We start from the raw sequence: 25039 nt of genomic DNA on the forward strand, positions 1-25039 counted from the left end.
TCAACATTTCAGGTTGAGACCCTGCATTAGCTCCAAGGTGGATTCTCAACCTGAAACATCAGCTTACACCTTTTGCCTCCATGTATGTTCTTCCAGCATTCTGCATGTTGTCCAGGATTCCAGCCCCAACAGTTTCTTTTGCCTTCATTATTAGCCCACTTTCCTTATATCAAATTACTTCTATCATTATCCCTGTTACAGATTTTTCCTTTTCTGCTTCCCCTCCTTCATTTACCTGGCTGACTAATTTGATGAACTTAGATCTCTTACATCATCTAGTTTTGATTGCTGAATGATTGGAAATTAAATTGGATCTACTCTTCAAGGATGCAGCCTGATCTGTGGAGACTTTGCAGCAGTGAAGAGAAAATTAGACCAAGTTCTCCCAAGAACAACGTTGTTGGGTACTACCTCAGGCAATCAATGAAATGCTGGATTGCAACCCCAAGAAGGTTTCTGTTTTTACCATTGATCATTTGTACCCCTGTTCAGCCTCCCTGAAGGGAAGGCACTAAAATAATCAGTGCCCTAATGGTGGACAGTGTTGGACCAAATATGATGCTTGAGACTAGAAAATGTGATAATGCTCAGAAGGAGTAGACAGCAGTTGGGTAGTTTAATGGACATCAGGAAAGCCCGCTGGTTCTCAGAGTGTCTATAATGGGGAGAAGGAAACAGGTCACTAGACTTGTTAGTTTGTTGTGGCTGGAGGACATGTCTGCTCTCCTCACAGAATTAGCCTTTTTGAACTACCTAGTTCCTAGAGCCCTGAGAAAACTGGTTACCTGGAATTAAAACTAGAAAACTAGAGTGATCGTTGAAATGCAGAGAGCTTTGTTGTAGCCTTCAAATAAACAACCGATCCCTGCAAGCAAATTAGTTAGCCAAATCTGATTCCACTTCAATTAAAATCCCATGCAGACAAGATCAAAATATTTCTCTTCTAGATTTTTGCATTAAACTTCTGATGCATTTCTTTCTTTTCATTTTTGAAAGTCAAATTTCAGTCGAATTCTGTATTCATTCGATTCAACATCTCATCTATCTTTGTAACAGCCATATTAATTTATCAAGTTATATTCTTTCTTCTAAAATGCATCGCTTCTTATTTTTCTGAATTTCATCTGCTATGTGGTTGCCCATTTCACCGGTTCCATTTCATTGAGTCAGTTACTATAATTCTCATTGTTAATCTGTTGGTTGAGAATGTGGATATGTCTCTGTAAGAGGTGGGCAAGATTTGTCAACAAAGGCTCATAAAATTTCCAGGCATTTTTACCACTACTCATAATAGAATCATGAGGATGTATCCTTAGTTTTTCAATAAATTATTTACTTTCCTGATGATACTAATGATGCCCAGAAAGCTCAATGCCCTACCCCACCCTCAATTCATAACTAATCAGGTGTAAACAGCACTGATATCAGGTAATTAAGGCTACTTTCTCAATGGTTATTGTGCATACCACAGCATTTGTAAATGTGCATGATTCACTTGATCACGTGTATGTTATCACGCTTATGTGCATGACCTGAGAAGAACCTCAAATAAACCAGCTACACCTACTGCTCTCTGCATTTTCAGTGCTTCACAGGGATTCATACATTGCACGCATCAGCTAAAACTGCCTTAGGCAATAGTTTTTCTTATTTTAAAAAGTAATTCTCACTAGTAGGTTAATTTAGGTTAATATTGTATCCTTATATTGCAACTTTTCCTCACTTCCCTTTCCTGTTGTTTCCTGAATTTTTTTTTGTATAGTTATCAAGCCTAAAAGGCTAATTCACCTTTTTCTTTTAAAATGAAGGCAACAGATACATTTTAGAAAAAGCCAAAGGAATAGCAATGCATAGCATCTGTCCTGGATAGCCGTAAGAATTATTTAGATAGAGGGCCTGATTCTTTCTCACATTCTTGCCCTTCTTGAGGTTGGTGAATTAGGAAGTCCGTGGGCAAGAAGCCTGACAGCAAGGGATAAATAGAAAACAGATATGCACATCATTTATCATAGCTTCAAAAGAATAACTGTAGGGTTCAAGAGGGAAGGCAACTGTAATAAGTACTGACAGCTTCATACTGAAAATGCTATGTAAGGAATCATAAAATTGAAATGTATTAAAAGTCTGTAATTAAATGATATGTAAATGCATTGTTAAGAAAACTAACAATAATTTCATTCTCCATTGTGCCTATGAGACTTTTTCCTCCTGTGTTCAATGTTGTGTGATTAAGACATACATTTACCTGAACAGTTTTTGTTGGCAGTCATTCTTGGAGAACAATCCTCATCAAAACTCTGCATCTAAGACACAAAACAAATTACTTCATTTAGTTTGCTTTTTTCCCCTCAAATTTTCAATAGTTATATTGTCAGTTTACACAGTTGACAAAACAATTGATAAATGATCGAACAGAGTAAGAAATGGCATTACAATCACACAGAATGTTTCTCCAAATACTGTACTGAGGAACTGTCCTAGCAGTGATGCATCTTTCAGGTGAAATATTAAACTGACATAAAAACAGAAAATACTAGAAATATTCAGCATGTATGGCAGCATCTGTGGAGAGAGAAAAAGAATTGATGTTTCATAATATCATAACTTAGAACATTAACTCTGCTTCTCTCTCCAGAGATGCTGTAACACCCGTTGAGTACTTTGAGCATTTTCTGTTTTTATCCTGCATGGGATGCTGCTCCAGAAAGTTAAGACACTTGGCATTCAGGATGAAGTAACCAATTGGATTCAACATTGGCTTAGTGGGAGAAGCCAGAGAGTGGGAGTAAATGGTTGTCCCTCTGTCTCGAGGCCTGTAACTAGTGTGTGCTGCAGGGATTGGTGCTAAGTCCATTGTTGTTTATCATCTATAGTAATAACTTAGATGATAATGTGGTATATTGGATCAGCAAATTTGCAGATGACACAAAGATTGGGGGTGTAATGGACAGCAAGGAAGGCTATCAAAGCTTGCAGTGTGAACTTGACTAGCTAGGAAAATGAGCTGAAAAATAGCAGATGGAATTTAATGCAGACAAATGTGAGGTGATGCACTTTGGGAGATCAAACCAGGGTAAGACTTACACAGTGAATGGTAGGGCTCTGAGATGTGTGATAGAACCTGGGAATACAGATCCATAGTTCCTTGAAAGTGGCATCACAGGTAGACAGGGCCGTAAAGAGAGGTTTTGGCACTTTGGCCTTCATAAACCAGGGCACTGAGTACAGAAGCTGCGATGTTATGTTGAAGTTGTACAAGATGTTGGTGAGGCCAAATTTAGAGTATTGTGTGCAGTTCTGGTCACCTACCTGCAGGAAAGATGTCAATAAGCTTGAAAGAGTGCAGAGAAAATTTACAAGGATGTTGCTGGAACTTGAGGACCTGAGTTATAGGGAAAGGTTGAATAGGTTAGGACTTTACTCTCTGGAGCACAGGAAAATGAGGGGAGATCTTAGTGAGGTATACAAAATTATGCAGGGTAATGATAGGGTGAGTGCATGCAGACTTTTTCCCCTCAGGTTGGGTGAGACTAGAACTAGAGGACATAGGCTTAGGGTGAAAGGTGAAATATTTAAGGGGAATTTGAGGACAAACTTCTTTACTCAGAGGGTGGTGCAAGTGTGGAATGAGCTGCCAGCGGAAGTGGTAGATGCGGGTTCAATTGTAACATTCAAGAGAAGTTTGGACAGGTGCATGGTTGCGAGGGCTATGGAGGGATATGGTCTGGGTGCAGCTAGATGGGACTAGGCAGAAGATCAGGTTGGAATGGACTAGGTGGGCCGAAGGCCCTGTTTCTGTGTTGTAGTGCTCTGTGACTCTATTTCAGATTTCCACCATCTGCAATATTTTGCTTTTCTGTTCAGGAGGACATGAAATATGTGGCAACATTTAAAAATTAGGAAGCATCCTGTATTAAACAATTTCATCCTTCAAGCAACGTATGATAAAATTTTGAATGTAGTTCCAGAGAAACTAATTATTTGGAAATGAGAGTGATGAACTTAAATAAAGCTATTTGTAGAAGTTTAATGAGTGCATCAGTTAAAGTAGAAAGAGAAATTAAATTACAATATGCTCCAATAGTTCAGAATTCTCAATGAATATACATTCTATTGAGAAATTCAATATTCCATGAGAAAAATGATCCATCTGTGGCTAACTGGGAGGATAAAGATAGACTTTGATTAAAAGAAGAGGCCTATAATGTTGTCAAGAAAATTAGACAGCCTGCAGTTTGGGGAAGTTTTAGAAGCAGCAGAGAATGACGAATGAATTGTCAAAGAAAGAGGAAGATATACAAGAGCGGTTTGACAAATATGAAAGAAATTGTTAATGCTTCCAGAACCGTGAAGCAGCACAGTGATGCAGCAGTTAGTGTCACAGCCTCATAGCTTCAAAAAGCTTGGGATCTTCTTGACCTTGGGAGCTGTCTGTGTCATGTTTCCATGTTTGTAATCTTTTACATCTCTTTGTAATCATGTGTATTTCCTTTTGGGCTCTGGTTTCTTCCCAAGTGCCAAAATTATTCTGGTGGGTAAGATAATTGGTTACTGCAAACTGTCCCGAAAATATGTGGGTGTTAGAAGATTGGTGCTTGGTGGTGAGCAGAAGGGAACATTTCCATGCCGTACAACTCAATGACTCAATGAAAAAAAGGGCAGAAAAACTAAATGTACATTTAGACAAAGCCAGAAGAAATTGTGGTGGGCAACAAAGAAATGGCTGTGGCACTATTCTGTTTCTGATTTTGTTTTCTCTACAGTAGGTAAACTAAATGGAGCAGAAATGGAAGAATCCAATGATCCATGGTACCTGAAGCAATGGACATCGCTAAAACGTAAGAGATGTTAAGGGAATTCACAGTGGAAAAATCCCTGGAGCTGAATGCCTGGAGGGATCTAAAGAAGGTGGAAACACAAGTCATGGCTTTTCAAAGTTCACTACAGAATAAGCAAAAAAACAAACCAAACCAAGGAGCCCACCGTGCCTGTGCCAGTCGATAAAGAGCTACACAGCCTAATCCCACCTCCCTACAGGCCTCCCTTCCTCAAGTACACATCCAAATATTTTTTTAAATGTTATGAAGGTTCTGGCTTGACTAACCTTTCAGGCAGTGATCTCCAGATTCCTATCAATTCCTTTTTAAGGGCCGGGATGGCATATCTGCATGGATGGAGTCTTGTTCAATGGGCAGAAATCAGAGAGTGAGAATCAACTGGGCTTTTCAGGTTGACAGACAGTTTCTAATGGGTTGTCAAAGACATTTGTCCTGGTCCTCAGCTAGTTTCTGTTTATTTCAATGATTTGGATGTACAGGGAAAATTAAATCCAAATTAACTAAGGACAAAGGTAGATGGAAAGTGAATTATGGAGAGACACAAAGATTCTGGAAAAGAAGACAGCTGATGAAGGATAATGTTCAAATATTATTCACTTCACTAGAAAGAATAGACAAAATGAATTGATACAGAAAATGCTGGAAACAATTGGTCACAGACCATCTATGGATAAGGAAACATTTCAGAGTAGGCAAAACATTGACTTTCTCTTTCCACAAATGCTGCCTGACCTGCTGAATGTTTACACCATTTTCTGCTTTTTTTTTCAGATTTCCAACATTTCTAATTTTTTTTTTGATTTTCAGAAAAAAAATTGCCTAGTAATTCAATCACTTTACCACCATTTACTTCGATTGTTATGCAATTTAACATTGGTTCTTTCTGGAGTGAAATATGATAATAATTATTTCCAGGTCAATAAACATCAGTCCAGAAATTTGACTTGGTACTTCAGGGCACAAGTCTTTGCGCCCTTGCAAGACATCTGCATCAGAGACCCACAGAATGTTGTTGATCCACGTGTAATGTTTTTTTGTGGAGCACTAAGGGAAACTTGGACCCCATTGTGCTGGAAGCAACCATTGATGGGCACAACCTTAATAACTAGATCTTCCCAGCACAATACTGGATTGGGACCACCATCAGGTTAAGGCCCGTAGTTACCGTTAATCATTCTCATACTCCCTCAACTTTACAGAAAGCACCAGCACCACCCCCATCCATCCAAGGTTCCATACTTTCATCATCCAATCTCCCAGCTGCTCAACCCTGACAGCCATCCACATGTATGCCACAGTGAAGTGTATCCTTTTCCTGACTTTGTTTACCTCTTCCATTTCAAAGGATTCTGGTAACTGATCACACATGCTGCGCTTCAGCCTCTTTGCTTGGGGCATTAGAAATTGCGCGTCCCTGTCTTTGGCAGATGTTTCTAACAGGGGATAATCTTGGCCCATCTTCAAATCAAGAGGCAAATGAGGTGCCTTTTTCTGATCTCCATTCTGTCCTACTTCCAATGGTGATAAAATGCTGTCATCTTCAGGAATAAATGGGTGAGCATGGAGGAAAGCATATTTTCTGTCCTTTCCCAAAGAGCTCAAAGTATTCTCTTCATTTTCCCAGCTTTCTTCAAGTTTTTGGGAATCCTTAATGCTTTTATGAGGGCTATTTTGTGAAATCCTTCTCAGCAATGTTCCACATTCCTTTTTGGTGTCCAGGGTCTGCACCTGCACAACGTTGAGCTCAGGTGATAGATTCTGGGTGGTTATTTCTGTGAACAAGGAGAAAAACACATCAGTCACTTCTATGACTTCAAGTTAGTGGAAATGATCTAAATTAGAAAAATAAAACAGACCCTGAATTTAATTTGAGATCATCTATAATAATGTGCTACTTTGGAAAAGAAATTCTCATGATCAAATGCAATTTCCTTTTCAACTATCAGTTGAAGGCTTACGCATATTTCCAGGGATATTTTACTAAGCCTGTGTATGTGGAGCTTTCCTTACTGCATATATCAAGGTTTTCCATCTCCATTCGTAGCTTCTGAGCATCCAGAAAGACTCTTATATTTATTCCAGTTGCAACAGAGGAACTATTGATGAAACGAGCTGGTATTTTGGTTGAGATGTCAGGTTCCTCTTTGCCAAAACCAAGGTCAAGTAGAAGTTCCTCAGGGTCACTGTGCCAGCGATCCAGAAATCCAAAAACACTGCAAATTAGGCAAATTAGGATGTTACAAGCGTTTTTTCCAATGTTAGAAATCAAAAAAATGTTAATTTGGTTATTTTAAGCTGTAATCGTTATACTACTGAATTAATAATTAAGAGGTCTAATTATCTAGGAGACACAAGTTTATATCTTAGCTTGGTAGTTGAGAAACGTAAATTCCCTTTCAAAACATATCAATAAAAGTTGTTGGATGATTTTAAAAGACCCCAGAATATAGGCTGGGATGTGAAAATGGCATTATGTCAAGGAATCTCCTTTGTGATCCTGTACCAGTTAAACCTGGAAAAGGAGTGGCATTCATTGAATAGAGTTTCATAACCTGGGGATTAAGGGAGGTTATTTTCTTTCTACTTGTTTTAATTTATTATGTTTTGTTATTTCTTTGTGTTACGATATGTTTTCTCAAAATAATAATTTTAATTATTTGCTGTAATCAGTATTTAAATATCTCTGAAGAATCAGGACATACAAAACTATTAAAACGTTTCAACAGAAGGACAGGCTCTGCATCCCACTTTGTCCTCTGCACAAGGCTGTTGGGATGTTTGAGGATCATGGATTATGTTGCCTGAAAGTCAGTCACTGCTGAGGATTCGCTAAGGTTCACTGGATGCCTTCTGGGTGCCAGGATGCAGCTCACTGACCACTCCTTAGCCTCTCTGTTATGTCCATCAGCCTGGCCCCAAATGATAGGGGTAATTGTAACTGCCCCAATAAAATCCATGTCAAACGTCTCAAGACCCCCCCAAAGTTCCTCTCCCAAGTGCCTCACAGGCAACCTGATGAAAACTCAATTGGATCTGCACTGCAATCACGTCTAGACTGGTCTGACATCTACTATAATTTGCACCTGTGAAGAGATTCTTGATGAGGATGACCAAGAGATGCAGCAACTAATCAATCAAAAATGCAAGTGGTTTTGGATTAATAACTTCATCATTCCTCAAGGTTAAAAAGAAACACACACCCACGGGCATATGAAGGCAAGGGCCAACGAAAAGCACAGAAGGGCCAGCAATGGAAGGTCCTTCCTTCGGAGAAACAAAGGGATCTGGGATCTGGGAGTTCAGATATATAATTCCCTGAAAGTAGAGTCACAGGTAGACAGGGTTGTAAAAAAGGCTTTTGGCATCCTGGCATTTACAAATCAAAGTATTGAGTATAGGAGTTGGAATGTTTTGGTGAGGTTGTATAAGTCATTGGTGAGACCAAATTTAGAATATTGTGTGCAGTTGTGGTTGCCGAACTACAGGAAGGATGTCAGTAAGATTGAAAGAGTGCAGAGGAGATTTACAAGAATGTTGCCTGGTCTTCAGGAGTTGAGTTACAGGGAAAGACTGAGCATGTTAGGACTTTATTCCTTGGAGCGGAGAAGAATGAGGGGAGATATGATAGAGGTTTACAAAATGATGAGGGGCATAGACAGAGTTAATGCAAGTAGGCTCTTTCCACCTAGATTAGGAGAGATAAGTACAAGAGGACATGGCTTTAGGGTGAAAGGGGAAAGGTTTAGGGGGAACATTAGAGGGAACTTCTTCACTCAGAGAGTGGTGGGAGTGTGCAATGGGCTGCCATCTGATGTGGTAAATGTGGCCTCACTCTTAACTTTTAAGAATAAATTGGATAGATACACGGACGAGAGTGGTCTGGAGGGTTATGGGCTGGGGACAGGTAAATGGGACTAGCAGAATAATGTTTCAGCACAGACTAGAAGGACCGAATGGCCTGTTTTCTGTGCTGTAGTTTTCTATAGTTCTATGGTTCTAACTAGCTTATAACTAAGGCATGCATGGATTCTTCAGTACTGTTAAGATCACCTACAACCCAAACTGGTTGAGAGCTTATCAAGGACAGCACCCATGGATAAAACACTTTGAAGATGTCCTCAACTTAGACTCAAGTATCCTTGACGGTTTCCTAATGCACTATGCTGTGCAGTCTTGCTGCTAAACTAGACTGACAGAAGGCTGAAAGACCATATGTCAACTGAAAAAATATATAGGGTCTCAGTTAAAAATAGTTTGGAATGATAAGACAACTATTCTTAGTATTGGTGACCAAAAACTATCAGATGATTTTGATAAAAATTTTGCACTTCAGAAGGGGAGTGCTACTATCCTTACCCACACTGGTTGTTACATGATTTCTGACCCATAGCATTGCACAGTTGTTTCATAACCATTAGATTAAAACAGAAAAAGGATAAAACTAGGCTGATCACCCGGCACCAACCTAAGTATTGCAAAGTCACTCCCAGTCCCATTGATCTTGCAAAGTCCTTTTCACAAACATTTGGTGTCTAAATTGGGAAAGCTGTCTCACTGATAAATCAAGTAACTGTTTGTCATATTCACACTCATTGAATCAAACCTCCCAGACCATGTATCAGACTTCTCCTTCACAATTCCTGGGGACATCCTGTTCTACTGGTAAGATAGACTCACTAAGGATGGTGGCGATACAGCGCTATACACATGCAAGGGAGTAGCTCTGGATTTGTCAATGGTGAGTCCAGATCTCGTGAACCATAGAACCATAGAATACAGCACAATACAGGCCCTTCAGACCACCATGCTGTGCTGACATTTAAACCACACCTAAGACTATCTAACCCCTTCCTCCCACATATCCCTCTATTTTAAATTCCTCCATATGCTTATCTAACAATCTCTTGAACTTGACCAACTTATCAGCCTCCACCACCACCCCTGGCAGTGCATTCCATGCCCCAACCACTCTCTGGGTGAAAAGCCTCCCTCTGACGTCTCCCTTGAACTTCCCACCCATTACTTCCATCTTGTATTGAGCATTGGTGCCCTGGGAAAGAAGCACTGGCTGTCCACTCTATCTATTCCTCTTAATATTTTGTATACCTCTATCATATCTCCCCTCATCCTCCTTCTCTCCAATGAGTAAAGCCCTAGCTCCTTTAGTCTCTCCTCATAATCCATACCCCCTAATCCAGGCAGCATCCTGGTAAATTTCCTCTGCACCTATTCCAATGCCTCCACATCCTTCCCATAATGAGGTGACCAGAACTGGACAGAGTACAGTGGCCTGGTTAAGCGTGGCCTAACCAGAGTTTTGTAAAGATGCATCATCACTTTGCGGCTCTAAAACTCGATCCCACAACTAATGAAAGCTAACATCCCATAAGCTTTCTTAACTACCCTATCTACCCGTGAGGCGACTTTCCATGATCTGTGGACATGAACCCCCAGATCCCTCTGCTCCTCCACACTGCCCAGAATCCTACCATTTACCTTGTATTCAGCCTTGGAGTTTGTCCTTTCAAAGTGCACCACCTCACACTTCTCTGGATTGAACTCCATCTGCCACTTGTCAGCCCAGCTCTGCATCCTATCAATATCCCTTTGAAAGCTTCGACAGCCCTCCACACTATCCACAACACCACAAATTTTTGTGTCATCTGCAAAGTTGCTAACCCAGCCTTCCACTCCCTCATCTAAGTTGTTAATAAATATCACAAAAAGTTGAGGTCCCAGAACCAATCCCTGTGGGACACCACTAGTCACAGCCCTCCAATCCCAATGCACTCCCTCCACCACAACCCTCTGCTTTCTACAGGCAAGCCAATTCTGAATCCACACTGCCAAGCCTCCCTGGATCCCTTGTCCTCTGACCTTCTTCAGTACCATGCGGAACCTTGTCAAGCGCCTTACTAAAATCCATGTAGACCACATCCACTGCACTACCCTCATCAATCTTCTTGGTCACCTCCTCAAATAACCCTATCAGGCTAGTGAGGCAAGATCTTCCCTTCACAAACCCATGCTGGCTGTCCCTAATCAGTCCGTGATTCTCTAAATGATCGTAGATCCCATCGCTTAGAATCCTTTCTAACAGCTTACCCACCACAGACGTAAGGCTCACCGGCCTGTAGTTCCCTGGACTATCCCTACTACCTTTTTTGAATAAGGGGACAACATCTGCCACCCTCCAATCCTCCAGTACCATCCCCGTTGACAACGAGGACTCAAAGATCCTAACCAACAGTTCAGCAATCTCATCCCTCACCTCACGAAGCAGCCTGGGGAATATTCCGTCAAGCCCCGGGGACTTATCTGTCCTAATATTTTCTAACAACTCCAACACATCCTCTCTCTTAATATCTACATACTCTGGAATATTCTACATACTCTACGAAAACTGTCCTCAGCATCATCAAGACCCCTCTCCTTGGTGAATACTGAAGAGAAGTATTCATTGAGAACCTCACCCACTTCCACAGCTTCCAGGCACATCTTCCCACCTTTGTTTCTAATCAGACCTACCTTTACTCTCGTCATCCTTCAGCTCTTCACGCATGAGAAAAAAGCCTTGTGATTCTCCTTAACCCTACTCGCCAAAGCCTTTTCATGCCCCTTTCTTGCTCTTCTCAGCCCCTTCTTAAGTTCCTTCCTTGCTACTCTATATTCCTCATGAGCCCTATCTGATCCTTGCTGCTTACATGTTATGTATGCTGCCTTCTTCCTCCTAACTACTTGTTCCACCTCTCTTGTCACCCATGGTTCCTGCACCCTGCCATTCTTTCCCTGCCTCACCGGGACAAATTTATCCCTAACTTCCTGCAAGAGATCCCTGAACATCGACTACATCTCCATAGTACATTTCCCTTCAAAAATTTCATCCTAGTTTACACTCTCTAGCCTTATAGCCTCATAATTTGCCTTTCCCCAATTAAATATCTTCCCGTCCTCTTTGCTCCTATCCTTGTCCATGACAATTCTAAAGGTTAGGGAGTGGTGGTCACTGTCCCCCAAATGCTCAGCCACTGAGAGATCTGTCACCTGACCTAGTTCGTTACCTAATACTAAATCTAGTATGGCATTCCCTCTAGTTGGTAGGGTAGATGAAACATGAGCAAGAAAACCTCCTCATCCTCCCTCAGCTGATGAACTAGTCCTCCTCCAAGTTGAACAACACTCTGTATGGGCACAGAATTTATTCTGGGTGGGGACTTCAAATGTCCATCACCAAGAGTGACTTGGTAGCACCTGTAGTGATTGAACTGGACAAACCCTGAAGAACATGACTACCAAAGCAGAAACTATTGCAGGTACTGAGTGAACCAATATAAACAATGAACTTATGTGAACTCATCTTCACAAATTGCAGATACCTCCGTGCATGATTGCATTGGTTGGACTGACCTCTGCACAGTCCTTGAAGAGACCAAGTCTCATTTTCACACTAAGAATGACCCCCATCATGTTGTGTGGCATTACAATCACACTGAATGATTTTGACCCAGAACAGAACTGAGATTTCAAATCTGGACATTCATGAAGCACTGCCAACCATCAGCAGAAGCAGCAATGTGTAAATTCATGGTCTGATGTATTCTCCCACTCTACCATTACAATCAAGCCAACCGTTTGAATTGAATCATCCTGGTTCAATGATGAAAGCAGAAAGGCATGCTGGGAGTAGTAGCAGGTACACTAAAAATGAGGTACCAACTTGGTGAAGTTGCAATGTGGAACTACATACATGCTAAACTGTACAAGCAGCCAACATATCAGGTCAAAGGTCTATAGTTGAGCCACACCTGGGGGGTAATTAAACAGCTAATGGGAGGAGAGGCTATAAATACATCTCCATCCTCAATGGTGGTCTTGCCCCACATTTGAATGCAAAAGACATGGCAGAATCACTTGCAACTATACACAGCCTGATGGGGTCCTAGTACAGGGGATCCAAAACCTCAGTCAAGAAATGGGCCCCTTTGGAAAGCTGTGGGTTAGACCCTAAAAAAGGATCACAATTGCTATTTTAGGTCAGAACCAATGAACTGCTCCATGGCTCTCTTCAGAGGACTGGTACTAATCTACAGCAGCTCAGTGCACAATAAATCAGCTCATTATCAGACCTGAAAGCACACCCTTCACCACCCATCTGTAAACCCACCTTCACCACTAAAACCAACAATCAGTTATCAGCCCCCATCAGTTATGTTAAAGTGAACCAGTACATTTCCAGATTAGGATCAGTCCCCCTGCTATTTAAAGTACCCACATGCTGATCTTTATGACTGGTGACACTCACCAAATTCGTCTTATATAAGCACTGTGCTGCTTCGGAATAACTCACCTCCTGGGCTCAATGTTCAAGGAAGTTGTTGAAGCTGCGCTATCCAGTCTTGTCAGTGGAGGGTTTTCAGAGTGGAAGGCTCTACTGGTTAACACAAACTAGTTACTTTTTAAAGGATTACAGAATCAAAAACAGGACATTCGGTCCATCATGCCTGTGTTCCTTTGGAAGAGCAGAACAACTGGTCCACAACCTTGCAATTTTTTTTTCTTTTTAAGGATATATCCAATTCCATTTTAAAATGCATTATTTGATTTCATTACCCTTTCAACGCAATGAATTCTGACCAAGAACCTACTGAATTAACTCTTCATCTCTTCTCTGGCTTTTGCGCCAATTTTCAATCTGTGTCCTCTAGTTAAGGACCTCCTGCCAGCGGAAACTATTTCTCCCCACCTATTATATCAAAATTTTCCACTCCTTTAAGGAGCATTAGTTTGACCCCTTGAACCCGTTCTGCTATTTCGTAAGAGGGTGAGTGATCTGATGTTCAGCTTCACTTTTCTGCACAGTTCCCATTGCCCTCAATCCTCCCATAGCCCATAAATCTACCTCACACTTGAATGCACTTAATTGTGTAGCAACCACAGCTCTCTGGGGTAGAGAATTCCAAACATTCATCACATTCAGAGAACTAATGTCTCCTCATTTCAAACCCTTATTCTGAAACTATTCCCCTTCAGTTCTGGATTCCCCAGAAGGGGTAATATTGTCTCTACGTCTACTCAGTCATGATCTCTCAAGATCTTGACTGTTTCAATGAGAATGCCTTTTACTTTTCTGAATTCCAATGAATAGGTCAAATTCATCAATCTTTCCTCAGAACAAAACCTCGTTTGCTGCATCATCTCCAAGGCAAGTATAACAATCAACAAACTGGATTACATACTACCCAGTTTGTTTTAGGCAGTAATCATGCTAAATTTAAATGTAGCCATGGTGTCGAACATTTCTGAGTGAAATCATGCCAGTTGTGTCATGGATTGGGTATTTTCATGCATGATTCACAATAGCGAGTGTAAGCAGCAAACAATCTGCTGGAGGAACTCAGAGAGTCATGCAGCATCTGTGGGAGGAAAGGAATTGTCGATGTTTTGGGTCAAAACCCTGCATCAGGACTGAGAGTGGAGAGACAGGGTGGCCAGTATAAAGAGCAGAAGGAGAGTGGTGAGACAGGGGTCTGAGGTGATTGGTGGACTGAGGAGGGGTGAAAGATTATGGGCAGGTGGTGGCAGGTGGTGGAGGGGAGGGAGGTGGAGTTGGGATGAAGTGGTAGGTGAATGATAGATAGAGGCAGACAAAAAGAGAGAGAAAAAATATATGGAGAGGCAGATGGAGAAAGGTGGGGGAAGGGGAGTTTGAAGATTGGAGACAGCTGCTGGAGGAAGATAAGCAGGAACACAAAAGACTGCCAGTGTTGGACTCTGATAAGTAAAGGAGCTGAGAATGGGAGCCACTGGGGGAGATGTGAATGGGAGTTGGAACCAGAACCAGATGAGGGGTGGGGGTGGGGGGGGGTGGGTGGTTGGCAGAACCTGCGGGTGAACTGTGTGTGGAGTGGGTGGATGGGAAGGGGAGGGGGATGAAGATGGGCGACGGAAGGTCTGCGGGGTGGGGTTGAGGGAAAGGGGACAAAAATGGGAGACTGGAAGGGGGGTGGGGAAAGGAGGGAACAACCTACAGGAGGGGAGGGTTACCTACAATTGGAAAACTCAATGTCCATGCAATAGGGTTGTCGACTACCCAGACGGAATATGAGGTGTTGTTCCTCCTGTTTGCGTTGGGCCTCACCCTGGCAGTAGAGAAGGCCGAGGATGGACAGGTCAGTGTGGGAATGGGAAGGGGAATTGAAATGACATGCAACTGGGAACTCAGGATGGCCATCGCGGACCGAGCGTAGGAGCTCTGCGAAACGGTCGTCCAGTCTGTGCTTGGTCTTGCCAATGTAGGGGAGGCCACATTGGGAGCACCTAATGCAGTAGACAAGGGTGGAGGAGGTGGACGTGAACCTTTGTCTCACCTGGAAAGGCTGTTTAGGACCCTGGATAGCGGTGGTGAGGGAGGAGGTGTTCAGGACATGTGTTACACCTGCTGCTACTCAGGGGTCAGTGGGGAGGGACGAGCGGACCAGGAAGTCACATTAGGATGTGGAAGGCAGAAAGGGGTACAGAGAAGATGATGTGGCTGGTGGTGGGATCTCATTGCAGCTGGCAGAAATGACGAATGATGAGATACTGGATACAGGGACTCATAGGGTGAAAGGTGAGGATTAGGGGAACTCTGTCTCAGTCCACCAATCACCTCATGCTCCTGTCTCACCACTCCCCTTCTCCTCTTTATACTGGCCATCTCCCCTCTCCACTCTCAGTCCCGATACAGGGCTTTGACCCAAAACATGAACAATTTCTTTCCACCTGCAGATGCTGCTCGACCCACTGAGTTCCTCTAGCAGATTGTTTGTTGCTCCAGATTCCAGCATTTGTAGTTTCTTGTGTCTTCATATGAATGCTGCCCCAGTTCAAGAGTAGGGACATAATAGCCATTTGATGCAAAGTTGTGGAAAAGTTTTGCAGGCTTTTGAACTATCTTCCCTTCTTCCTATGTTATTGAATTGTTGAGAAATTGGAACACTAGTGATGATTTTTTGACACTACATGATCCAGTTTCAATTTTACCCACAGTGAATTTTAAGAGTGAGTGTCTCTGATTGAAACCACACACTCTAAACATTGAACCAGCCACTTCCAGTTTGACCAAATGGCCTCTATTCGTGTAACAACAATTTCAGCCAGAACAATGTAACTTGGAGCTCAAAATTCCAAATTAAGACTATTGTGGAATAGTCTTACTGGAAAAAGATGTTTGTTGCTTTTCTTGAGAAATAAAGTACTGCAGATGCTGGAATCCAGATCAAAAACACAATGATGCTGGAGGAACTCAGCAGGCCAGGCAGCATCTATGGACAAAAGCAGGCGGTCAACATTTCAGATCAGGACCTTTTTCAGGACTGAAGATAAGAAAAGGGGAAGCCCAATATATAAGATGGAAAAGCAGAACAGTGATAGGTGGACAAAAGAGGGGAGGCAGGGTGGGCACAAGGTGGTGATAGGTAGATGCAGGTAAGAGATAGTGATAGGCAGGTGCGAGGGAGGAAGGGAGAGCAGAACCACCGAGGGATGGGTCAAAGGTAAGGAGAGAGAAACAACAAGGGGGGGGGGTAGAAAAAAGAGAGATAGGCTAGGAAAGGGAAGAAGAGAAGCATGTTTGGGGGTGGGGTGGGGATTACTTAAATTGGGAGTTGATTTTCTTGCTCTTTAAGGGAGCACTCTGCTGCCATTGAGTGACTTGTCTGGACAGCTTTAAAACTGACTACAGTCTGGTGAGAGACTTGCCAAGGAACAAACTGTGCTTAAACTTACAGCAAATATTTTCCTCAAAACTTAGCTGCTGAGATACCCATTCAGTGAGTGCCTCAGCGACACCACTACCCACAGCACTCTATTAGTGGAGTGATCATTATGTGCAATATGATCACTCAAAGTGATCAAAGTGGGTAAAGAACTTCAGGGTAAGAAGGTAATGACATGCTCATCTCTGGAGCCAATTCCCACAGATTCTTAAGAAACATCAAGTTTGTTGCAGATCACAAGAAAAAAAAATTCTGCTTGTGAAAGCCATGATTCGCAGAAATGTATAAATCCTGAAGGAGTCAGCATTGCTGGAAGTTTACAGCAGTTGACACTGCCAGACGGATAGACCCTAGGGAACAAAGGCTACACTCAACTTCCATGACTGCTCACATCAGTATGCTCTCCAACTAAAGCAGCTGAATTCAGATGTTACAGGAGCCCCCAAAATATGAGGATCACAGTACAAATCACAGTAGGTCTCCAGTAGAATTTGTTACATACATCTGTCCACGGGCATCTTGCAGTGCTTGCAGTTGTGGAGACTTTGTCATTATCTGCTGCACATGCTGCAGAACTTTGCCAATCAAAGAGAGCAGCCAATGCTGGAGGAAGAAGTGCAAGGAGTCCTAGAGGCTGAGGGCCATGAGGTTTTGTCCAGAGACCAGCAGCATGGAGAAGGGTTGGTGGAAGGTGATACCCCTACTCAGCAACTACAGCCTCTTCTTCCAGCTGAGTGGAAGACGTATGTATTGGTTATGAGGGATTCCCAACTAAGAAGTGATTTTCATAAGCAAACTGCAAAAGCACAGTCCCCTATGCAAACCGTGACCACATCAATATGGTCCACCAATAACCAGCTGTGACAATTCAAACAATGCATACATTTCCCTCACATTCTTTTTTGTAGGATTATCTGCACTGAATCATCAATGAATGATTTTCCTATTCTGCAACTTAAGCAGTTCACTGAACAAAATCTCTATTTCTTCATGAATGGCATCTTCCTTTGCCTACAATGACCTCTGCAAAAATTACATTTTCCTCTGAATTGTGTGACCACTTTACACAACTCCTCTGACCAGTTCCACTCTTCAGGTCTAAAAACGGATTGAGATCTTGAACCCTTCCGACATCGATGCTGGCTGATAAGCATTTCAGCCACATCATCTGCAAACAATGCACAAATCAAATTGGCATTTAATGAGTAGGGAGGTGTATTTCAAGCCAATGAAGCTGACAATTATTCAGCATTGAAAAACGCCTCATGGAACTTCAACTGAGGTTCACTTTAAGCCACTGCACCAATTAATCATTTCAAGGTACACAAGAGAACAGGACTGATGAAGTATCAGTATAGAAGAACAAAGTTTCCATCAGCTAGCAATAGCTAGATCTGATCAATGTAGTGTCATGTTTTCCTACACAAACCATCAATTCTTAATAACATTCTCTCATCTAATTTGGTTTCCAAGCCCCACCCACCCTAGAGCAAATCTTTCATATCATCTCATATTCCTCTGCCTCTCACTTGACTTCCTCCAGAAGCATTGTTAGAGCAGAACACGCAGAAGAATTGCTAGGTAGTAATCAACATCCCAGTCTGAGGGATATGCAATTTTTGTCTGAATAACAAGGCAGCCACGGCATGAATTTCAATCTGTGGAATTATTGTAACAGGCACTTGGAAGATTGTGTCTCCATTGCGGACCAAAGCAGTCTACAAGGGTGATCCTGAGCTTACAGTTAGTTGTCACTTTAATTCTCCATCCTACTCCCACTCTGAGCACTCTACCTTTGGTTTCCCACACAACAAACTTCACCATCAACTCAAGGAACAAATCACAACCTTCAGGACTCAGTACAGGTTAAACAATTTCAGATGATCAGTAATTTCAGCCTTTGTACCTCACATTTCCAGCATTCAGAGTAATTTCCCGCCTCCCACTACCACCACCAACCCATTTTTACTAATCTATTCCCTATTTTTCTGATAATTTCATAGAGCCATCTAAAGTCATCATCATACAGCACAGAAACAGGCACAGCATGGCTACACAGACCATTGTTCCTATCTGTACTAGTCCCATTTATCCACAGTTGGTCCGTAGCCTTCTCTGCCTTGGTGATTCAAGTGCTTGTCTAGATGCTTCTTAAATGTTGTGAAAGTATCTGCCTTCACCACCTCCTCAGGCAACTTGTTCCAGATTGCAACCACTCTCTGTGGTGAAAAAAATCCCCTTCAGATCCTCTCTAAACCTCCTACGTCCCACCTTATGCCCTCTTGTTTTAGACACCCCCCATGAGGAAAGAAGATTCTTACTATTTACCCTATCCAACCCCCTTATAATTTTGCATGCATATATGGAATTAGGCAAATGCAGTCCTACCCAAAGAGAAGGCAAGTCAATGGTGATTTTGTTATAAGCAAAACATTATCCAAAATAGCTAAAAACTTGGCTTTAAATAAAGTTGAAACCACATTGGCAGCCTAAAATTTATCTTTATGAAGGGGAGGTTTCCTTTAAATACTGTTTGCAAAAGCTACATGCCAAATAATATTCTGAACGGTTGTAGGAAGTGATGTTTCATGCACACACCATCCAACTTATCCAAGAGTCCTGATGGAGGCACAGGCACAGAACTCACTTAAGTGATGCCTGCATTTGTTGTTGGCAGCCGCACCCTGCCAGCTCAGTGTTTGAACCATTATTGTGCAGTGCACATTCCAGCACACCATCACATTTTATCCTGGAGCAATATATTGTATCAATATTGATTTTGGACCTAGTAAATATAGAAAATGTATCTCATTTTTGTCCCCAGCATGTTTGTCTAAACTTGTGATACTCAGTACACAGCACTTTCCTCTGATTGCAAGCCTACATTGTCAATATTGTTTTCCATTTTGCCTCTGTTACTCTCAACTACTTCTTAGCCTCTGCCAAAGGGGCTGTACGCATGGGTAACAGAGGAATACAAAGTAACTCTTTCTGCAAGTGCCTCTGCTGTCCTTTAGAAACTGGCTTTCAAAACCATCGTCTAAAAGCAGACTTGAGATCAAGAAATTATTGGGATCAAATTGTAATTAACTGCTCCATAAGCATGAACCCACATTGAATCTCCAAGATAAAATAAGATATCTTTATTAGTCAAATGTATATCAAAACACACAGTGAAATGCATCTTTTTGCCACCTTCAACATTTTGCTTTAACCTTAAATTCAGCCACAAAAATGAACTAACCTCACATATTCTTTGATGGACATGTGTTGTATTGCACTTGGATATGTCATAGCTGAAAGGTTAGAAAGAAACATATGTCAACATATTAAACTGAGAAATAGATCTCGCCAAATTGTCTGACATAATTGTATTTAAATACATTGCAAGTACCGTGCAACATTTCTTCCTCTGCATGAGGAAACTTGTGCAACTTTGCATGGGTGGCCATGGCTTCCCCATTTGTAAACTATATTTGCAATTTTGATTTCAGCCAGGCCATAGGGAATCAACTTTTAAAAGCTAATCTGCACACCGCTATTCCAGCTGATGAATCTAGGTTGTAGTTTGAGTCCAGGAGAGCCCACACTTCTTCTGTGCTTTGCCAGAAGTAAGGTTTGGCAATTTCATGGTTTAAATAACCATAGAACCATAGAACAATACAGCACAATACAGGCCCTTCGGCCCACCATGTTGTGCCGAACTACACTACCCAGAATCCTGCCATTAACCTTGTACTCCGCCTCGGAGTTTGCCCTTCCAAAGTGTACCACCTCGCACTTCTCCGGATTGAACTCCATCTGCCACTTCTCAGCCCAGTTCTGCATCCTATCAATACCCCTCTGCAATCTCCTACAGTCCTCCACACTATCCACAACACCTCTGACCTTTGTGTCATCTGCAAACTTGCTAACACACCCTTCTATCCCCTCGTCCAAGTCATTAATAAATATCACAAAAGGTAGAGGTCCCAGAACCGATCCCTGTGGGACACCACTAGTCACAGCCCTCCAATCTGAATGCACCCCCCCCCACGACAACCCTCTGCTTTCTACAGGCAAGCCAATTCTGAATCCACACTGCCAAGCCTCCCCGGATCCCTTGTCCTCTGACCTTCTGAAGAAGCCTACCATGTGGAACCTTATCAAACACCTTACTAAAATCCATGTAGACCACATCTACTGCACTACCCTCATCAATCTTCCTGGTCACCTCCTCAAAGAATCCTATCAGGCTTGTGAGACATGATCTTCCCTTCACAAATCCATGCTGACTGTCCATAATCAGTCCATGAATCTCTAAATGCTCATAGATCCTATCTCTAAGAATCCTTTCCAACAGCTTACCCACCACAGATGTAAGGCTCACTGGTCTGTAGTTCCCTGGACTATCCCTACTAACTTTTTTGAATAAGGGGGCAACAGGCAACATTTGCCACCCTCCAATCCTCAGGTACCATTCCCATGGACAACGAGGACTCAAAGATCCTTGCCAATGGTTCAGCAATCTCCTTCCTCACCTCCCAGAGCAGCATGGGGAATATCCTGTCAGGCCCCACGGACTTCTGTCCTAATATTTTCTAACAACTCCAACACATCGTCTTTCTTGATATCTACATGCTCTAGAACATTCACCTTACCAACACTGTCCTCTGCATCATCAAGGCCCCTCTCCTTGGTGAATACTGAAGAGAAGTAGTCATTGAGAACCTCACCCACTTCCATAGCTTCCAGGCACATCCTCCCACCTTTGTCTCTAATCGGTCCTACCTTTACTCTCATCATCCTTCTGCTCTTCACGTACGTGAAAAAGGCCTTGAGATTTTCCTTAACCCTACTCGCCAAGGCCTTTTCATGTCCTCTTCTTGCTCTCCTCAGCCCCTTCTTAAGTTCCTTCCTTGCTACCCTATATTCCTCCTGAGCCCTTTCTGATCCTTGCTGCCTACACCTTATGTATGCTGCCTTCTTCCTCCTAACTAGTTGTTCCACCTCACTCGTCACCCATGGTTCCTTCACCCTGCCATTCTTTCTCTGCCTCACCGGGACAAATTTATCCCTAACATCCTGCAAGAGATCCCTGAACAACAACCACATCTCCATAGTACATTTCCTTCCGAAAGTGTCATCCCAATTTATACTCTCAAGTTCTCACCTTATAGCCTCATAATTTGCCTTCCCCAATTAAATATCTTCCTGTCCTCTTTGCTCCTATCCTTGTCCATGACGATGCTAAAGGTTGGGTCACTATCCCCCAAATACTCACCCACAGAGAGATCTGTCACCTGACCCGGTTCATTACCTAATACTAGATCTAATATGGCATTCCCTCTAGTCGGCCTGTCAACATACTGTGACAGGAATCCGTCCTGGACACACTTAACAAACTCTGCCCCATCTACACCTTTGGCACTAAGCAGGTGCCAGTCAATATTTGGGAAGTTGAGGTCTCCCATGATAATAACCCTGTTATTCTTGCACCTTTCCAAAATCTGCCTCCCAATCTGCACCTCAGTATCCCTGCTGCTACTGGGGGGCCTATAGAATACTCCCAGTAGAGTAACTGCTCCTTTCTCTTTCCTAACTTCCACCCATACTGACTCTAGAGAGGATCCTTCTACATTATCCACCCTTTTTGCAGCTGTAATAGTGTCCCTGACCAGTATCACCACCCCTCCTCTTCTGCCCCCCTTCCCTATCCCTTTTAAAACACTAAAATCCAGGAATATTCAATATCCATTCCTGCCCTGGTGACAGACAAGTCTCTGCAAGAGCCACAATATCATTGTGCCATGTGCTTATCCAAGCTCTCAGTTCATCACTCTTATTCCTGATACTTCTTGCATTTAAGTAAATGCACTTTAGCCCATCCACCTTTCTACTTTTATACCCTGTACTCTGCTTCTCCTTCCTCAAAGCCTCTCTACATATTAGATCTGACTTTTCCACATCTACTTCTTCCTCTGACCTACCTCTTTGATTCCCATCCCCCTCGCAAACTAGTTTAAATCTTCTCGAACCACCCTAGCAAACCTGCAAAATAAGCAAGTAACTTCTGCTGATAATGTAGAAGTTTATCACAACCAAGTAGTTTTAGAACATTTTTTTTGTTTGAAATTGCAGAGAGTCATTTCCTGTAGGAGGAATCCTTCATCACACATGTAAGTATCTTTTACTATGGTGAGTACACATTAGTTTGAGGCCCTATAAATGCATGCCCATTAATATCCTCTGGACACACTACTTCAAATTAGCCATAAAACTGAACCCCAAGAGGCTTCACATTGTGGTATCTACGTGTCACAGAAAACCAAGAACTTCAAACTGCGTAGTTTATTTGGCCTTACTGTTTTGAACCAATTCAAGCTCCTGCTTATTTTGTTCTCTGCTAATATGTTGGGCTACAAAGAACAGGATCAACAGGACCCTTTCTATGACCATCAAAATCTATTGCCTGGGGTAAACTTCCAAAGGGCTCCTGATTCTTGTTGAATCATATCCCAACTTGAGCGGCTGGCCTTTCCAATCAAGATCCATAAACAGGATTTGGCACAGATCAACCCCTCAAAATGTCTCAACTTTCCCAGGTGTATCTGTTTTCTTAGAAATTATAGATTGGAAGTGGCTCTGCTAGGAAACTTTGCTTGAATGTGCAAAGAGAGTTGATGCATTTGGAATTGGGGCTGGTGCACCAGTCAAACAGATTTGAAACACCTTGTACAAAAATGTTTAATTAATTTCTAATGAAATTAAAGTGATATATGCATGGTAACTCTAAGAAGTTCAGAAACCTCCTTTGATTCTTGTCTTGGGAGTCCTTTGTCCAATCTTTACTATGATCCCCCCCTAATTCTCCAATAGGACCAGCCAGCAAAAAATAGTGGGGAAATAAAACTATAGCAAATCAATTGAAGTTATTTCACACAGTTACTATCCCTGAATCACTGAAAAGGTGTACAAAGTAGAGGTGGGATGGAGGCGGTAGGGAAAGTAAAGGGGAGGGGAAGATCAACATGCAACACTTACCTTCTATGCCCAGCATCAAGTCATCTTCTGTGCTGCTCATCCTCCGCCTGATGCCTGATGGGCCAGAAATGAGAGTTTATCATTCCCTACCAATTTTATTCTCGGATGCAACAGTTGTTTAAATTAAGTAATGCAAACAGAGAATATTACATGCTCTTGTGATCACCTCAGGGTAAGGGAAGCATGTACAGAGTAATTTCATGCTTCTGTCTGCTGTACTTCTAATAGCCAAGTCCTCCTGTGCAAGCTTGAAATATTACTTTCCAGTTAAAAAAATATTCCTGGGACTCAGAACACTCCAAGTTAAATGAATTATTCAACAATAATTTCTTCAGGGAGGGATGGGGAATGAAAACACAGGCTAAAGATTGCTTTTAATCTTTAGCTTACATTTAAATTTTGTCCTTCTGCTTCCAGATTACCATAACTGCCTCTCTGAACTGAACTTGGGAGATTGACAAAGCTGATCCAGAATGACTGCCCGCTGGAACTTTCCCATTCCCCTTACCCGGGCAACTGTTCTTCAGAATGCAACTCTGTCATCTGAAGCAAAACAGAACATAAAATAAAGAAAGTCACTTTGAAACATAGGTTGTTAGGACAATTCATTTAATTGGGAACAGTTATTGAAATTAAAAATTAAAAATGATGGTTAAGATGTGTAAAATTGAATATATACGTGGCTAAAAATTTCATCCCAAGTGCTATTTGAATCAAATATGGCACGCGTGCATTAAAGACTAATGACATTGCTGGAATTACCATCCATCCAGTTTTGAACTTCAAGTTGAGTTGTTAAACAGAATGTGTGGAAATTCCAAAATGCACAATAAATCTCTGTTCTACACTCTAGCCTTACTTCACTGAATCCTCCAGAGGTTCTTCTGAGCCATTTATTGCTTCCTTGTGATGAGCAGTTCCTTTTCCAGTCTGGTGAGTGTATTTAAAAAGCTTAATAAGTGGAGGGCAACTGAAGGGTTAAACAGAGTGTTGAGTGGTTGATTAGAGGGAGTGAGTACTTGAGATAATTGGCAGGGACAAATATAAGGAGGAGTAAACTGATGAGTGACTAGTGAATGTGTGGCTCAGGGTAGGAGTGGAGATTTGAGGCTTTGGTGAGCTTGCTCACAGAGTGGTAAGTTTGTTTAATTTAATTCACATAGGAGTAGGTAATGAAGACAGCAGCAGTTAGGGCAGTTGAGTGCTCTGTATGTGGGAAGTCAGGGATGGCACACTTGTCCCTGATGACTACACATGTAAAAGGTACATCCAGCTGCAGCTACTGACAAACTGAGTTAGGGAACTGGAGCTGGATGAAATTTGGAGCATTTGTGAGGCAGAAATCGAAAGGAGCTTCAGGGAGATAGTCACCCCTAAAAGTCATGAGGCAAATAGCTGGGTGAATGTCAAGAGAGGGAAGGG

The 25039-nt window shown here is 42.2% G+C and overlaps 1 protein-coding gene across 6 annotated transcripts in view; it reads right to left on the bottom strand.

Annotated features, from left to right (window-relative positions):
• itprid1 (ITPR interacting domain containing 1) overlaps nucleotides 1-25039 on the bottom strand; it is a 130808-nt gene that overhangs the window by 56798 nt on the left and 48971 nt on the right. For 4 of the 6 annotated variants that reach the window (XM_052023952.1, XM_052023953.1, XM_052023954.1 and 1 more), the window contains exons 5-10: nucleotides 23618-23671; nucleotides 19839-19890; nucleotides 13186-13269; nucleotides 6849-7051; nucleotides 6168-6610; nucleotides 2246-2303 (exon numbers count right to left, since the gene is read on the bottom strand). In XM_052023952.1, the coding sequence (XP_051879912.1) occupies nucleotides 2246-2303; nucleotides 6168-6610; nucleotides 6849-7051; nucleotides 13186-13269; nucleotides 19839-19890; nucleotides 23618-23671 (894 nt within the window). The remainder of the gene's footprint in view (nucleotides 1-2245; nucleotides 2304-6167; nucleotides 6611-6848; nucleotides 7052-13185; nucleotides 13270-19838; nucleotides 19891-23617; nucleotides 23672-25039) is intronic. The other 2 variants (XM_052023951.1, XM_052023956.1) reach the window with 2 other exon arrangements.

Source organism: Pristis pectinata, chromosome 9, assembly GCF_009764475.1.
Source record: "Pristis pectinata isolate sPriPec2 chromosome 9, sPriPec2.1.pri, whole genome shotgun sequence".
Taxonomy (NCBI): Eukaryota; Metazoa; Chordata; class Chondrichthyes; order Rhinopristiformes; family Pristidae; genus Pristis; species Pristis pectinata.